Source organism: Heterodontus francisci, chromosome 2 (genome assembly GCF_036365525.1).
Source record: "Heterodontus francisci isolate sHetFra1 chromosome 2, sHetFra1.hap1, whole genome shotgun sequence".
NCBI lineage: Eukaryota > Metazoa > Chordata > Chondrichthyes > Heterodontiformes > Heterodontidae > Heterodontus > Heterodontus francisci.
Genome location: NC_090372.1, coordinates 169387786 through 169405902, shown reverse-complemented (window position 1 = coordinate 169405902; position 18117 = coordinate 169387786). Strand labels below are relative to the sequence as shown.

Below are 18117 nucleotides of genomic sequence, written 5' to 3'. Positions count from 1 at the left end.
ATTTTGAAGAAAGTCTCCTATACTTCTTAAAAAGTAGAGGTTTAGAACTGCTTGAGCATTCTTTAAACATGACCTGACAATGTGCTATCATTATTCTTCATGTGAAACTAAGCTGTCCCCAAGAGGGTGTCTCACTGCTTTGGAGTCTGATCAGACCAGACTACCAAGTTCGCTCTAACTTTTATGTGACCGGGGAGTGAAAAGGATTTTGCACTAATGCAAAGGTCGCAGTATAACTGATCCCTTCAATAACCAGCATGATTCAAAACTTGAATAATTAGTTTATTTGTGCTAAATAAAGACCCTAATAGAGAGTCATAAAGGATGTCTTGTATCATGTCAGTGTTGCATCAAGTCATGAAATATTTAAGATGCATCATTAATGTGTCTATTTTGGAGTGTAACTACTTTATATTTAATATATATATTCTATTTAATTCAGGGGCCAAGTGATTTTCAATACTTGAAGCTTTTCAAAACTGAAATGTGCAACGTTTAACACACGTCGAATCCCATAATAAAAAAAAAGAAAGACTAGCTGTTATATAGCAGCTTTCGCAATCTCGGGACATTCCATGATGTTTTACAATCGATTAAGTACTTTTGAAGTGTAATCACTGATGTAATGTAGGAAACGCAACAGCTAATTTGTACATAGATCTTCTGTTTTAGATAATAAAAACAAGAAATGCTGGAACCACTCAGCAGGTCTGGCAGCATCTGTGAAAAGAGAAGCAGAGTTAACGTTTCGGGTCAGTGACCCTTCTTCGGAAGGGTTAGCTCTGCTTCTCTTTTCACAGATGCTGCCAGACCTGCTGAGTGGTTCCAGCATTTCTTGTTTTTATTTCAGATTTCCAGCATCCGCAGTATTTTGCTTTTATTCTATTTTAGATGTTGTTTGAGGGATAAATGTTGGCCAGAGCATTGGAAGAACACTTCTGTTCCTTTTTGAATAGTGCTGTGTAATCTTTCATGTCCATCTGAGATGGCAGATGAAGCCTGGTACGTTATATCAAAATAATATGTTTCCTTTTCTGACTGCAGTGCCATTTCTCTTCATTATAACTCCTACGTCTGAGTGATATGTAGCCATGATTGTGCTATTCTTTTAATGATGAGCCTGCTGCTTAAAATCTTAACTGTTTCTACTATAAGTATTTAAGAAAAATACAATAGTTATCCTTCCCACTGCAACAGACTACTGTTCATGACATGGTATTTAGAATTTACGACCTTTTCATTAACAAAGAAACCCTGCTCGTGAGTCACACCTCACTGCAATATTCAGAGAAGGATCCTGCTGAAAGTATTGCTATAAATACTAGATGTCACTGGATCAGATCAAATATTGCTGGATGTGTGTAATTTTTTTGTACTTTTTTCTACATGCATTTTTTTCCCAAATCTCCCTCATAATCTCCTAAAGACAGTTACCCATGTTTTCTACCAACAACACTGAGTGTTTGCCTGTGGGGCATCTACTTCCCAGCAAGAGGTACGGGATAGAGGTGAAAAGTGGAACCTTTAACTAATTAACTTTAATCCTCCTCTACCCTTGAGGCCTGTTGTAACACTGCTGATCAGCTAACTCGATGCAGGCTAGGAATCAAATTTGGTGCCCTCCTTTCTATGTATCTCAGTTTGATACCATATGGTGCATTTAACCTCTTTTACATCTTATGACAGTCTAACTTAATTTTACAAATTCTGTGTAAATGATTTGCATTTACTGTATGTAATTGTGTCTATTAATAAAATCTGGCAAAGAACTCTATCATTTATGTTATTGCAAAATTCAAATTTATCTGCAGTTAAGATAGCGTGGATATTGGTAGGTTTTGAAATACATTATAGATTGTTATACAAGTAAGGATCTTCATATGATGGCCATTACAAAGTTTGAGTACCTTATACCTGAACTCTGATTTTTATTGCAGATGTGAGCTGTATTCCAAATTAGCTATGACATGCAATTAGTTTATATGTTTGAACACTTGAGTTTAAATCTGTATTAGTGAAACCTTGCGATTAGTAATTACTACAGTGACATTGAGATTTCATGACCATAAGGGTGTCCTTTATGATGATGTTAGCACCAGATGACAAGAAAAAGTTTACATTACAAGGTATGGTAGGCTTAGGGTGGAATAGTTCACTTCTGCCATGCGTATTGCTGATGTTGTCATTCAAAAGCAGGATAGTCACCAGTGAGTTTTAAAAATCGTCCGCCAAACAAAAAATTGTGTATGTAGTGCGGATGATTTTTTTTAAATCCTCTTTTCCCATGAGATATTCAGCACGGAAGATAACTGTCACCTCTTGTAACTCTTCTCTCATCACTGCCCGGTGTCCGTTTTTCACTCCTGAAGCATCTTGGGATGTTTTATTGCATTAAAAGTCCTACATAAATGTAAGTTATTATTGTTTGCATTTCTTATGATGGTAGGCAAGTCCCTTTGGCGTTTGGTCGACATGACTCTCCCGAAGATTTTAGTGTTGATCTATAAATCTGTTAATTGCAAAGGAAGCACAGTTTCCCCTTTCCCACCCCTCCCTTCCTCATTTTTAATGTATAATGCTTATAAAGTGTTTTGATGCTTTCAAGGAATAATCCTGGTGAAGGCTTTTTCATTTGTATATTTGTGGGGAAAACAATCCGGAGTATTATAGTAGTATCCTACTTGAATTTGTTTTCCTGATTTAAAAACTTGCTTCCCTATAGCTGGTTTCCTGATCAGGGTCCCCATATCGCATAATTTCTGAAGCTACCCACTGAGTGATGGCAATTCTTCACTTAGAATCTGGTTCTAGCGTTACCTGCTACTCCACAGAAATCAACAAGATATTTAGATAAATATTAGCCCCAGTACACACTATCAAAGCCGCTGTAAAGTTTTTTTTTGAGTATTTCATAATGAAAATAAGATGGTAGCAAGATCCTTTTAATCTGATTTAAACGTAAGGTATGTTTTAAAATCGGTAGCTGATAAAATGTAAGTAATTATTGATGTTGTAATAGCCCAATTTGTAAATAGGGAGCTGGTGGGTGTGGGAAGAGAACCAAAGCTTCACTGTATAATTACGGCTAAGCTGTGTGTGGTACCCAGATGGTGGTCTGTAGATTCGATAGGTTGCCAAAACTGAGAGCAGAAGAATGGTGCAAAACAAAATTGCCTACTGAAGACAGGAGTAGCATCAATACAGGAAAAGATATCACAGATGAGGGAACTTTTAGTCAGTGGGCAATAGCTAGGTGAGGAAAATCGGACGAGAGCTAACCCTAAAAGGAGAATGAGATGCCACTTAGGTAGGGAGTTGTGTACCAACTAAGAATAGGATGTTCATTTACAAATTGTTTTCTTCCCTTCCCTGAGGACCGATAAATGTGAAGTACTTGGGAAACTATTGGGCTTTTAAACATTAAAAAAGGTGACAAAAAATGAATAACTTTTTGTATTGTGTTTTTTTTTAAAAAGCAACTTTCAGCATAAGTCAGGAATGCCACTGGACGTAGTTTGGAATCCTGATTTTGCAAGGAATAGGATTTTTAAAGGTCTTCTGGGGAAAAAAAGTTTAATGAGAAACAGCTGCTATGGCTCATGATCTCCAACTTTAAGGAAAAAAATCATTATTGATGTTCTGCCAAGAAAAAAGCAATTTTTTTTTGTGATAAATGTATTTTGCTCTTGAGGATTCCTAATGTGCACCAGAAAAATGAAACTTCTCACTGACATCACTATAGTTCAGCTGCAGCCTTGAGAGAGAACAGCACAGCATTTCTGGAATGGTTGATGGAGAGGGATAGCCAATTTTGGGAGTAGATTATGACAGTCAGCCAGAAAACTGTGCCATTGAGATTGTGGAAAAAACAAATAGACAAAGATAAAAAGAAAGATTGAGAATGCTAGAAATCAGAAATTAAACCTCAAAATGTGCAGGACCGTCAAGAAGTGAAAGAGAAGAATCTTTTTAGTAGGAATGCTTCATCCGAAATCCACACCAAACCATCCTCTGCCCTGAAATAAGCCTGATAGCAGTACAATTACAGTGTTGTTCCAGAAGAAGCAGATATTGAGTATTTAGGGAAATTCAGTTAGGATTTTACCACCTTGCAAGTTAAGAACCTGAAAATATTGAGAGCAATCTGCTTAGGGATCGTAATCTTGTGTTCTGTGTTCAAGTGTTGTGGATAGCAGTCACCTCTTACCTTTGACATCTACGGTCTTAATCCTCCTCCATCTGTTGACATTCCTGGTCTTGTTGTTTTGACTTTAAATAGAACTCCCACATCTCCTCTGTTGCTATAAGCTGTATCCAAAGCATGTGTTTCTCTTTTGTGCAAAACATTTCTTTTTGCATCAACAACTTTTAATCTCTATATTGTCATACAGGCCCCCACCTGCCAAGAATGAGGCACATTAATTTTGCCAGATGGACATTAAATTTCAAACTGTTGCTGGGAAGAAGAGAAGGCCTGTTACAAGGAATTGTCAGGTCCACCCCCCACCCCACCCCCCCACAGCTGAAAATACATTTTTACATATTAGCAAGCGATGTTGGAACAAAAGAGCTATCCCCTGCTCCCATACAATACACAGAAGAGACTGAGTCAAGCCAGTCAGTCACGAGACCACCTGCCGGCCAACTTGGGGAGTTTTAAATTGTAGAGACAGTGTTTGAAGACAGAAAGCTCAGGGCGGCACAGTGGCGCAGTGGTTAGCACCGCAGCCTCACCACTCCAGCGACCCGGGTTCAATTCTGGGTACTGACTGTGTGGAGTTTGCAAGTTCTCCCTGTGTCTGCGTGGGTTTTCTCCGGGTGCTCCAGTTTCCTCCCACAAGCCAAAAGACTTGCAGGTTGGTAGGAAAATTGGCCATTATAAATTGGTGGTAGGGAAATAAAGGGACAGGTGGAGATGTGGTAGGAATATGGGATTAGTGTAGGATTAGTATATATGGGTGGTTGATAGTCGGCACAGACTCGGTGGGCCGAAGGGTCTGTTTCAGTGCTGTATCTCTAAACTAAACTGAAGCTCTTGGCTCCTGGATTGAAAAGACTCCTCTCCTCCTGTCTGCCCCCATCTCTTTCTCATGGAACTGAAACCCACTGAAGACACATGAACCTCAAGAGAGAAAAGTCTCCTACAGTGAACAAGGTTTACGAAGAATACTGGGCCCCAACAAAAAGCAAGATCAACCTACAAAATGACTCTACTGTGCACTGAAAGAACCGTAACAAACTCTTCAGATATTGCCTCAAACCTTTCCACTTCATTTTTCTGTCTCTATTTGCATGTGTGTATCGCATATGCATGCTAGTGTAGGTGTCAACTGAATTAGAGTTTAAGTTTAATAAATTTCACTTCTTTGAACCTAAGAAAGCCTGTTTGTGCTCTTTTTTTGCTTTATAATTGGAAAGCGGTGAACAAGGATTCGCCAAGGGGGAACTCAAAACACGGTGTGTTTAAAATTAAACCCTGTTACAGTAAGACCAGGTGAAGACTGAAAGGGACCCCGAGACACCTTTCTCACCTGGCCATAGCACTGACCACCTCCAGGTGCTTACCCATTGTCTCTCGAGACAAGGAGGCCAAAGAAGAAGAGAAGATAGCAATATAAAGTTGAAGTCAATCCAATCCTGGACAATTTACAAGAAAAAAACTTTCTATCTGATTAGAAGTCCTACATCATCTATAGATACAAACCCCTCTCTCTATTGTGACCCATTTCTTTGTGTTGATACTACTATGGTCAGAGACCCTCTGAACTTTATTCTTGCATTCTTTCTAAACTCCAAGTGTGCATCTTGCATGTTGTTTCTTGTCACCTCTGTGCTCAATATGATGAAATAGAGTTGTTGTACAGGCTTTTGTATAAACCAAGCTTGGTGCCACCTACTCTTTGCCTCACCTCTTTTGTGATTTTTAACCTTGGTGCCTGCAATAGGGCCCTGGGACTTTGTCCTTAGTTTCTCAAAAAGAACTTAGCTTCCGGTTTGCTTTCACTGACTCAGCAAAGATAGAGTATGCCTTTATTTAATTACTTGCAACTGCTAAGTATATAATCTATCTTTTACTTCTATCCATCTCCACTTCCACTGAGCCTTCTCTCACGCCTCCCCCACATTTCCCCCCCCCCCCCCCCCGCCCCCCAAAAAAACAGAGTCTTTGTTCAGACTTTTTTGTTCTTTTTCATCAGGCATATTCTTCTTCACTCATCTACAAAGAGGAACCTTTTTTCATTGCTTCATTATTACATTAAAAATGGCACTGTACCCCAGATTTCTTGGTAGATTCTCCTTTCTAAACCTTTCCTTAACACAACTTCCAGAATTGTCTAGTTGAGATGTCTCAAAAATAAGCTTTTTTTCTTTTGCTTTTTGTCGTTCATGTTTCTAAGTTACACCAATGTACTTGTGGTAAAGGTTATTCAGCTTCACCTTTCAGCCTCTAAAATAATTTTACTCATACATTCACTTATCCTGCAAATGCTTCAGATCATCATGCAGTTCTCAGAATCTCAGGACTATGTCCCTTTTAAGAGCTGCTGTAGTCTCAACAAATGGTGTGGTGATCTCCTTACATGTACTATACATGAATCTTAGCTTGAAACCTTGCTCAGTTATTGTTGCCTCCCTAGTCCTGTTGTTTCTCTTTACCAGAAAGTGTTCTGCAGTTTCTCCTCTTTAGAACTGTATGCAATTGCTGCCCATGTATTTTCATCAGAAAATTATTAGAAAGCATCTTTGGATGTTTTGTGAATGGTCCTTGGAAAAATTATGACCTTTATTTGACAACCTATAATATTTTGGAGTAAGTGTTTTAAGTTCAATTTTGATGCAGCAAATAACAGAATTGATATAAATGCATTAAGATGCAAACAAAATAAAACCTATTTACATCACAACAAAATATAACCATTATAAACGGATGGATGCATGCCAAGTGCAAAGAAGGGGAAGGTGTGTGTGAGAGATGTACAGAACGTGCTTATTAAAAATCTTGTGTTGCCACTCAACTAGTCTGTCTGGCATGTGTACTAATGGCTAAAGGCTTTGTAGCTTAAAAAATGTTGCGTTTCTCTGTCCAGCTCAAAACAAGAGGATGCTGGATTCTTAGAAACTCTAAAGCAAAAATTACAATGAGTTCCTGAACAGGGATTAGCATTGAAGGTGAAATCTGAGGAAATTGAATTACAACAATGCCATCTCACCAAGCCACTTCGTGGGGGCACTCGTCTTTTTAACCAAATTCCATTTTTCTTACTTAATCTTCCATAGAGCTGTCTTATGAAGAAAGAAAAGGAAAAGAACGAACTGGCATTTATAAAGTTCCTTATCTCATCTCTCAGGACATCCATACTTCATATCCATTTCTTTTTATTCTTTCATGGGATGTGGAGTCATTAATTATACAGCACAGAAACAGGCCCTTTGGCCCATCGTGTCTGCGCCAACTGTCAAGCGCCTAACTATTCTAATCCCATTTTCCAGCACTTGGCCTGTAGCCTTGTATGCTGTGGCAGTTCAAGTGCTCATCTAAATACTTCTTAAATGTTGTGAGGGATTCTGTCTCTACCGCCCCTTCAGCCAGTGTGTTCCAGATTCCAAACACCCTCTGAGTGAAAAAGTTTTTCCTCAAATCCCTGCTAAACCTCCTGCCCCTTACCTTAAATCTATACCCCCTGGTTATTGACCCCTCCTCTAAGGAAAAAAAGTTTCTTCCTATCTAGCCTATCAATGCCCCTCATAATGTTGAATACCTCAATCATGTCCCCCCTCAGCCTTCCCTGCTCTAAGGAAAATAACCCTAGCCTTTTCAGTCTCTCTTCATAGCTGAAATGCTCCAGCCCAGGCAACATCCTGGTGAATCTCCTCTGCACCCTCTCAGGTGCAGTCACATCCTTCCTATAATGTGGTGCCCAGAACTGTACACAGTACTCCAGCTTTGGCCTAACTAGCATTTTATACAGCTCCATCATAACCTCCCTGCTCTTATATTCTGTGCCTCGGCTAATAAAGGCAAGTATCCCATATGCCTTCCTAACCACCTTATCTACCTGTGTTGCTGCCTTCAGTGATCTATGGAAAAGTACACCAAGATCTCTCTGACCTTCTGTACTTCCTAGGATCCTACCATCCATTGTATATTCCCTTGCCTTGTTAGTCCTCCCAAAATGCATCACCTCACACTTCTCAGGATTAAATTCTATTTGCCACTGCTCTGCCCATCTTACCAGCCCATCTATATCGTCCTATAATCTAAGACTTTTCTCCTCACTATTTACGACACCACCAATGTTCATGTCATCTGCGAACTTACTTATCATACCTCCTATATTCACGTCTAAATCATTAATGTACACTACAAACAGCAAGGGTCCCAGCACCGATCCCTGTGATACACCACTGGTCACAGGCTTCCACTCACAAAAACAACCCTCGACCATCACCCTCTGCCTCCTGCCACTAAGCCAATTTTGGATCCATTTTGCCAAATTGCCCTGGATCCCATGGGCTCTTACCTTCTTAACCAATCTCCCATGGGGTACCTTATCAAAAGCCTTACTGAAGTCCATGTAGACTACATCAACTGCTTTACCCTCATCTACACATCTAGTCGCCGCCTCGAAAAATTCAATCAAGTTAGTTGGACACGATCTCCTCCTGACAAAGCCATGCTGACTATCCCTGATTAATCCCTGCCTCTCCAAGTGAAGATTAATCCTGTCCATCAGAATTTTTTCTAATATTTTCCCAACCACTGATGTTAGACTCACCGGCCTGTATTTATCAGGTTTATCCCTGCTACCCTTCTTGAATAATGGCATTACATTCGCTGTCCTCCAGTCCTCTGGTACCACTCCTGTGGCCAGAGAGGATTTGAAAATTTGTGTCAGAGGCCCTGCTATCTCCTCCCTTGCCTCACATAACAGCCTGGGATACATCTCATCTGGGCCTGGGGATTTATCCACATTTAAGCCCATTAAAACAGTTAATACTTCCTCCCTTTCAATGCTAATATGTTCAAGTATATCACAATCCCCCTCCCTGATCTCTACACCTACATCGTCCTTCTCCATAGTGAACACAGATGCAAAGTAATCATTTAAAACCTATGTCCTCTGGCTCCACACACACACATTGCCACTTTGGTCCCTAATGGGCCCCACTCTTTCCCTGGTTATCCTCTTGCCCTTAATATACTTATAAAACACCTTAGGATTTTCCTTTATCTTGCCCGTCAGTGTTTTCTCATGTCCCCTCTTCGCTCTTCTAATTACTTTTTTTAGTACTCCCCTACACTTTCTATACTCCTGTAGTGCCTGCGCTGTTTTCAGCACTCTGAATCTGCCATAAGCCTCCTTTTTTTTTTTTCTTATCCAATCCTCTATATCCCTTGACATCCAGGGTTCCCTGGACTTGTTGGTTCTCCCCCTTCACCTTAACGGGTATGTGTTGGCTCTGAACTCTCACTATTTCCTCTTTGAATGACTCCCACCAGCCTGATGTAGACTTTCCTACAAGTAGCTGCTCCCAGTCCACTCTGGCCAGATCCTGTTTTATCATTGGCCTTCCTCCAATTCAGTACCTTTATTTCCGGCCCGTCTTTGTCCTTTTCCATAACTACCTTCAATCTTAGAGTTATGGTCACTATCCCCTGGCAAGGCCAGCGTTAATTGCCCATCCCTAATTTCCCTTGAGAAGGTCGTGGTGAGCTGCCTTCTTGAACCACTGCAGTCCATTTGGTGCAGGTATACCCACAGTGTTGTTGGGGAGGGAGTTCTAGGATATTGATCCAGAGACAGTGAAGGGACGGAGGTATATTTCCAGGTCAGGATAGTGTGTGACTTAGAGGGGAACTTGCAGGTGGTGGTGTTCCCATGTGTATGCTCTGCTTGTCCTTCTAGGTGGAAGAGGTTGCAGGTTTGGAAGGTGCTACCCAAGGAAGCATGGTGAGTTGCTGCAGTGGACCTTGTGGATGGTACACACTGCTGCAACTGTGCGTTGGTGGTGGAGGAATTGAATGTTTAAAGTGTTAGAGGATGCTAAGCTTCCTGAGTGTCGTTGGAACCACGCTCATCCAGGCAATTGGAGAGTATTCCATCAAACTCTTGACCCTTGTAGATGATGGACAGGCTGTGGGGAGTCAGGAGGTGATTTACTTGCTGCAGAATTCCCAGTCTCTGACCTGCTTTGTAGTTACATTATTTATATGGCTGTTCCAGTTCAGTTTCTGGTTAGTGGTAGCCGCCAGGATGTTGATGGTGGGGCATTCAGTGATGGTAATGCCATTGAACGTCAAGGGGAGATTATTAGATTCTCTCTTATCGGAGATAGTCATTGCCTGCCACTTATGTGGCGCACATGTTATTTGCCACTTATCAACCCAAGCTTGAAAGTTGTCTGGGTCTTGCTGCATGTGGATACGGACTGCTTCACTATCTGAGGAGTTACGGATGGTACTGAGCATCGTACAATTGTCAGCAATTATCCCCACTTCTGACCTTATAATGGAGGGAAGGTCATTGATGAAGCAGCTGAAGATGGTTGGCCTCGGACACTACCCTGAGGAACTCCAGCTGCAATGTTCTGGGGCTGAGATGATTGGCTTCCAAAAACCATGACCATCTTCCTTTGTGCTAGGTCTGACTCCAATCAGTGGAGAGTTTTTCCCCTTGATTCCCATTGACTTCAGTTTTGCTAGGGCTGCTTGATGCCACAATTGTCAAATACTGCCTTGATGTCAAGGGCAATCGCTCTCACCTCCCCTCTGGAGTTCGGCTCTTTTGTTCATGTTTGGACCAAATCTGTAATGAGGTCAGTGGCCGAGTGGCCCTGGCGGAACCCAAACTGAGCATCGGTGAGCAGGTCATTGCTGTGTAAGTGCTGCTTGATAGCATTGTCCACGACCCTTCCATCACTTTGCTGATGATTGAGAGTAGACTGATGGAGCAGTAATTGGATGGATTGGATTTGTCCTGCTTTTTGTGGATCGGACATACCTGGGAAATTCTCCACATTTTTTGGGTAGATGTCAGTGTTGTAGCCATAATGGAACAGCTTGGCTAGGGACATGGCTAGTTCTGGAGCACAAATCTTCAGTACTACAGCCGGGATGTTGTCTGGACCCATAGCATTTGCAGTATTTCATTACTTTTTCAAATGGAATCTGTGAAAGTATGTAGACAAATGAAGCAGTTATTTTTCAAATGATGGCAAGCAGCATTGAGATGAATGGCAAGTTAATCTATTTTTGGTGATGATGTCTGAGGGAGTTGTTAGCCAGAATAGTGCTCTGCAATTTTCAATATTCTGGGGCTTTGGTTTAACATCTGCACTTTTCAATACTGCAAGAAGGAAATTCTTCACGCAGACAGACGCACAAACATGGATGCACGCATGCAGAAACTAAATATTCTGAAAACATTTTAAGAAACAATTTGATGATGCGACGTCAGTGGGGGGATTGGATGTTGGGATCTTTCTGGAAGGATGACTTAGATTGACCAAATGGCCTTCCTCATCATAGTTGTATTGTGAAGTTTTGGACTTAATTACACGCTCACAAACTCCAGACTCAGATTTAGAGTCCTGCATCAATTATTTTGATGCTTAGTATTTTTTTGAGCCTTGGTCTTTTCTTTTACCCTATTAAGTCCTGATTTGCAAAGGTGATAAAACTTTGTATTTATTCGCATTCAAGTTACATTTTGGTTTTAGGAACATAGGAGCAGGAGTAGGCCATTCAGCCTGTCGAGCCTGCTCACCATTCAGCCAGATCATGGCCGATTATCCACCCCAACGCCACTTTCCTGCGCAATCCCCATATCCCTTGATGTCATTAGTGTCCAGCTATCCATTGATTTATATCTTGAACATTCTCAATGATTGAGCTTCCATAGCCCTCTGTATTTTTGAAGAATCAATCTCATTGAAACTTACAAAATTCTTACAGGGCGTGACAGGGGGGATGTGAATTGGATGTTTCTTTTGGCTGGTGAGTCTAGAACAAGGGGACAGTCTCAGAATAAGGGGTAGGCCATTTAAGACTGAGATGAGGAGGAATTTCTTCACTCAGAGGATGGCGAATCTTTGGAATTCTTTATCCCAGAGGGCTGTGGAAGCTCAGTCATTGAGAATTTTCAGGATTATGTAGCTATCCGTTTTGGGGATGGCTCGGTAGTAAATCTAATTTAGCATCAGTTTTGTTACTGTTTCACATGTTAAGCAGTTGCTGGTTATGAATTTTTTCCCACTTTCACTCCTCTCTTCCTGTTCTCCCTGATTTGTGAACTTTTCTTTGCAATATTGGAATCCTCACATACTTATTACAAAATTATGATTCTTTCTAATTCTAATTGTCGAAACAGGTGTCTCTACCTTTTCGAGGGGGACAGCTGCTACAAACTGAATATATATGCAGACATTTTTTGGAGAGAGGAAAGGAAGACTTTGATTGTAGTATCTTATTTATGAATAAAATGTCACTGATTACCTTTCGTAATGGTACAACGTGGTGCTATTATCTTCATTGAATCACAACCATGTAACAAGCATCTAGGTATAAGATATATTTTTAAAAAGTAGCCTGTCTTATCTTTCAATTCTATTGCCACTTTTATTCAGCAGTTCCTGATTTGCTGAAAAATGTTTAGCTTTGCGTCTGTGGTTTGTAGTTCAATGATGGGCATAAACAAGTGGTGTAAATTGAATGTAAGTACTAATGTCAGGATTATGGGGCAATGAAAGCTGTGAATTAAAACACTCTTATCCTGCAAAATTTGAATATCTTTCTGGAACAAATGGAGAGGAAGTATTCAAAGGATTGCTTTTGTTAAGCTAATTTTTTTGTAGTTATCAGTTTGGTGCTTTGAGTTTTAACAGGTGAAGGAAAGCAGTAATTATTGCTATGTATCCTGCAGTGCAGCCATTTTGCACACAAGATGCCCCAAACACAATGGCCATAACTCTGTTTTCAGTGATCTTGGTTGATGGAGGCCAGGACTACAGGAAAGCTCCCTGCCCTTCATATAGCACCACAGGATCTTTAACATCCACCTGAACCACCAGAGCAGGCAGACAGGGCCTCCGTTTAAAATATTTCATTCTACAAACAGTACAATCAGTAATGCAGCAGTCCCTCAGTTTGAAGTGTTGGCCTATATTATGTATTCAAGTGCTGCGGTGGGACTTGAACCTCAGCCACCTGATTTTGGTACGAGTGCTGCCAATTGTGCCAAGATGACATTTGGTAATACTACTTAATCTTTCCTTCTCCATTCAGTGTGTTTTTTTAAAAAAAAAAGATTCCATCCCTTAATGGTTCCTAACTAAAGCAGTGAGCAGCTTGTTCCTAAGCCTTTGCCAATTGCCATTCTCAGTCGACTTGAGAACTCACTGAATAAGAGCTCAGTAGTACACTGGCACATTAGCCCAAAAGGCCACAACACACAACAGCCATTCAATTCACTATCAAACACTGAGATTAGTAAGCTGTTTCTTTCTCTTTCAGAATTCAGTGACACGGAGTGCTCCCTTTTCAAATGACTCACAAGGTCGAAGTGGAGCTCGTTTTCACACCACGTATGACAGAAGATATGTGGTCAAAACTATATCCAGTGAAGATGTGGCTGAAATGCATAACATTTTGAAGAAATACCATCAGGTAATGCTCAGAAAATAATAGGATAATGTATGAAAAAGTGAACACGTCCTTTTATTTGTTTTAACTGTGCTTCCTTGCATTGATAAGAATAATCATGTTAAGTATTTCATAAATGATGTATTTCATTACATTATTCACTAAATAAAGGTCTGACTAGAATATTATCTACTATCTAAAGAGGTCATAGTATATTTAATATAATAAAATGTGGGCCAGAAGTTTTTGATTCTGCCTTTCCTTTGTATATTTTCCCACCAATGACTGTAAAATGAGCGTCAGAGAATGTTATATTAGCTGTGATGAACTGATGATACTAGCCTCTGTTATCCCTCAATTTGCACAATGGCAAAGTTCCCATAGTAAGAGCTCTGTGAAGTTTGTTTACATTTTGCTACAGGAACCTTATTTACCACAAAAGAGCAACACATAGAAATTATGCTTAAAGCAAGTTTTATTTGAGCTTCTTATGACATCCTTTAAGTGTTAATGACCGATTTACAAAGGAATGCTCCTTGTTTTTAAAAAAAAACTTGTAAAGTTTTGAAAGATTTTCGAAGACAGTCTGTTAGCTATTTTGTTTTCTAAGGAGTGTTTAACTTTACAGCAGCATTGCGTCAAGTATCCAGTTTATCCCCAAGAGTCATTGGTTCATCAGTGCCCTTTCCAAATTGGGCTGCATTGAATTTACTGCAGAGGAATGTACTGTAAACTAAAACAAATACAAAAATAAAATTGCTCCAAGAAGCTATATAAATTAATTTTTAATTTGAAAGACTTACTTAATCCATACATGTTAAATTATTAAGATAGATTAATACTGTGATGACAATTTTTTTATTCTTTCATGGGATGTGGGCGTCGTTGGCAAGGCCAGCATTTGTTGCCCATCCCTAATTGCCCTGACAATGTGGCTTGCTAGGCCATTTCAAAGGGCAGTTAAGAGTCAACCACATTGCTGTGGATCTGGAGTCACATGTAGGCCAGACCAGGTAAGGACAGCAGATTTCCTTCCCTAAAAGGACATGAGTGAACCAAATGGGTTTTTACGACAATCAATGATGGTTTCATGGTACCATTACTGAGACTAGCTATCAATTTCAAATTTGTTTATTAATTAATTGAATTTAAATTGTACCACCTGCCATGGTGTGAATTGCGCCCTTGTTTCTAGTGCATTAGCCAGATTACTAGTCCAATGACATTGCCACTATGTCACACTCTCCCCATGAGGTAACAGAATTGTAATAGTATAATGTAAAAGTTTTATTTCCTCTAATAATTGATGGTAATTCCTTCCAAAGACCGTGCTCTGTCTTTGTTCAGAAGGCCATAAATACCATACAACCATATGAACTAGTGGGAAACTTCAGTGGAATGTAAAGATTTACAGTTGGTATCACTTAGTTTGTCATACAAGAACTAATTGTAGAAATGGCATTGTCATTTTGACTAAGCAATCAAATAAATAACTTGAGTTCATTCAACCCTCATACACAACACCATTTCCACTTCAACATATTTGACTAATGCAAATCAGTTTCAATTGGAGATCTTGTATGTTGGGGGGAATTCTACTGAAGTTATAAACCAACGTAAAATTTGTATTTTTGATGAGTTTGAACTTTTAATGTTTTGAAGTATGATTTCTCAAATCATACACAATACTGATAGAGGAACCATTTCTGTTTAACATACCATAGCCTTTAGTGCAGTAACTTCACTTATGGATTAATTGCAGTTGTTCAGACCTTGCAAATGCTGTTTTATGGAGAAATCTAGCTTTGATGCTACATAATTTTTCAGTATGGATGTATGTTTACTTTCTTGTGTACTTGTTTAAAAAGCAGAAAACGTCAATAAATAGGAGCAGGAGTAGACCACATGGCCCATCAAGACTGCTCCACCATTCAATACATTAATAGCTGATCTTGGGCTTCAACTCCACTTTACCGCACGATCTCCATATCCCTTGATTCCCTGAGAGACCAAAAATCTATTCATCCCAACCTTAAATGTATTCAACGATGGAGCACCCACAACTCTCTGGGGTAGAGAATTCCAAAGATTCACAACCCTTTGAGTGAAGTAATTTCTCCTCATCTCAGTCCTAAATGATTGGCTGCTTATCCTGAGATTGTGCGTCCATGTTTTAGATTCCCCAACCAGAAGAAACAATCTTTTCTACTGTCTACCCTATACAGCCACTTCAGAATCTTGTATGTTTCAATGAGATCGTGCCTCATTCTTCTAACTCCAGAGAGTATGAGACCAATTTATTGGGCCTCTGATCATAGGACAATCCCCTCATCCCAGGGGTCAATCTAGTGAACCTTCGCTGTACCGCCTCCAATGCATGTATATCCTTTCTTAAATGTGAAGACCAAAACTGCACAGTACTCCAGATGTGGTCTCACCAGAATCCTGTACAATTGTAGCAAGACTTCTTTATTCCTATACTCCAAACCCCTTGCAATAAAGGCCAACATGCCATTTGCCTTTCTAATTGCTTGCTGTACCTGCATGCTAACTTTCTGCATTCCTTGCACAAACACACCCAAGTCTCTTTGAACATCAACACTTCGAGTTGTTGATGGGAGAGGAGCAATATATTGGTTAGTCTTTTGTGCTTGTGAAAGAGAGGAGTGATTATGCTGCAGAAGGATAGATTTTCTCATTACATTCATATCCAGCCCTCCCAGGTCAGATATGACACAGACAGTCACAGAGTGAGGCTCCTTAATGGTGTGTTGTGCTGCACTGCCTAGAAAAGTGGTCCACCAGCTCAAGTCTGAATTTTTCCATTTCAAACACAAAACATTGTTCATTGAAATTGAAGCAGCTTTATGTTGCGTGCCTATTCCTATAAAGAGTTGGGTTCAGACTGTCCAAGTTATTTTAATTAGAGGACCCTTAGAGCAGAAAGGGATATGTTGATCACATCAGACAGTGCTGGATTCAAATCCATTTCCCAAGGTGAAAGAACAGTGTGCTAACCCATTAAATTGCTCAGTTTGGCCATTATTTACATTTTTATAAGTTTTAACCATTTGTACTTTTCTGCACAGCCATAACCATCCATAATCCCAACCAAGTGTACAGGTGCCTCTGGCCAGATACTAGAGGTTACTGAGGGCTTTGTTTCTTACTACTTTTTGTTTGGCTAGACAAATCTATTTCTGTTGCATACTTTTATGAATATCTCAATCTAAGTTTGAGCATTGTAGGACTAAATGCTTACTTTTTATTATCTTTTCTCTTTGTACTCCCTTCAGTATATTGTGGAATGTCATGGGAACACCCTCATTCCACAGTTCCTAGGAATGTATCGACTGACAGTGGATGGGGTTGAGACCTACATGATTGTCACAAGGAATGTCTTTGGTCATCGACTCCCTGTTTACAGGAAGTATGATCTGAAGGTAATGAGTACTGAGTTCGAAACTTGGTTGTTCTGATTTTCTGCAATCAGTAAGTTTTGAGAACATTAACGATGACTGTTCTACCTTGAACTTTTCTAATTTTTAGTTTCTCTGATTTTTATTGTTTTAAAAAAAAAAAGGTTTGCATCTGCCATTTGTCTGTAGGACATGGGAAAATCTCTATAAGCCATAAAATCATGATGATCTCAAATTTCCCAGGAACCAATTAAAAACCACCTCTGAGCACATTTCTTAAAAGTAATTTTCCCAAGCCCTTTTAGTAGCCATGTTGGTTCTTCAACTTCCACTTTTACGATTTTTACATGCACTGTCACTTTTTTTTCCCTTTATTCTCCCTAGCCTAAAGACATTCTCCGTCATGTTTTTCAACTCTGCTTTTTTACAGCCCCAGCCATTCCCTTTCTTTCATTTTCAACCAACATTTTTCTTCTTTCATTTATTTATTTCCCAGATTAATCTGTTTACTGTTTTCCTTTACATGCCATCACCAAACACTCCTACTAATTCAATACTATTAGTGACTACCTCCCAATATAGATCTTCTAGCTAACAAACTACAATTACATGAAATAGAGTTGATTGCATGTTCCACCAAATATAGTTCTTCCCTCCCCATCCTCATCTCTTAACACATGCACACCCACCAGCAATTGCTACCTGCTTCTAATCATACAGTTAAAACACTCCCACTTTCCACTGGAAATACCAGCATGGCCGACTGGTGCTACATTTATACTGCGGCTATCCATCTTAGATCAGTAGCTTTAGGATGGGTTTCAGTCAGGCTTTATTCCATTGCTTTTGAGATAGTTTCTTAGAGCAGCACGTTCTGGAACCAACCAGAGAGCAGGTTATATTAGACTTGGCATTGTGTAACGTGACAGGATTAATTAATGACCTCAGAGAAAAGGCACCTCTAGGTAGCAGCGACCACAGTATGATTGAATTTTACATCCAGTTTGAAAGAGAGAAGAGTGGGTCAAAGACTAATATTTTAAACTTTAATAAGGG

The 18117-nt window shown here is 39.8% G+C and overlaps 1 protein-coding gene across 4 annotated transcripts in view; it reads left to right on the top strand.

Moving 5' to 3' along the window:
• pip4k2aa (phosphatidylinositol-5-phosphate 4-kinase, type II, alpha a) overlaps nt 1–18117 on the top strand; it is a 282211-nt gene that overhangs the window by 192386 nt on the left and 71708 nt on the right. For 3 of the 4 annotated variants that reach the window (XM_068013720.1, XM_068013718.1, XM_068013717.1), the window contains 2 exons: nt 13514–13666; nt 16939–17085. In XM_068013720.1, the coding sequence (XP_067869821.1) occupies nt 13514–13666; nt 16939–17085 (300 nt within the window). The remainder of the gene's footprint in view (nt 1–13513; nt 13667–16938; nt 17086–18117) is intronic. The other variant, XM_068013719.1, reaches the window with a different exon arrangement.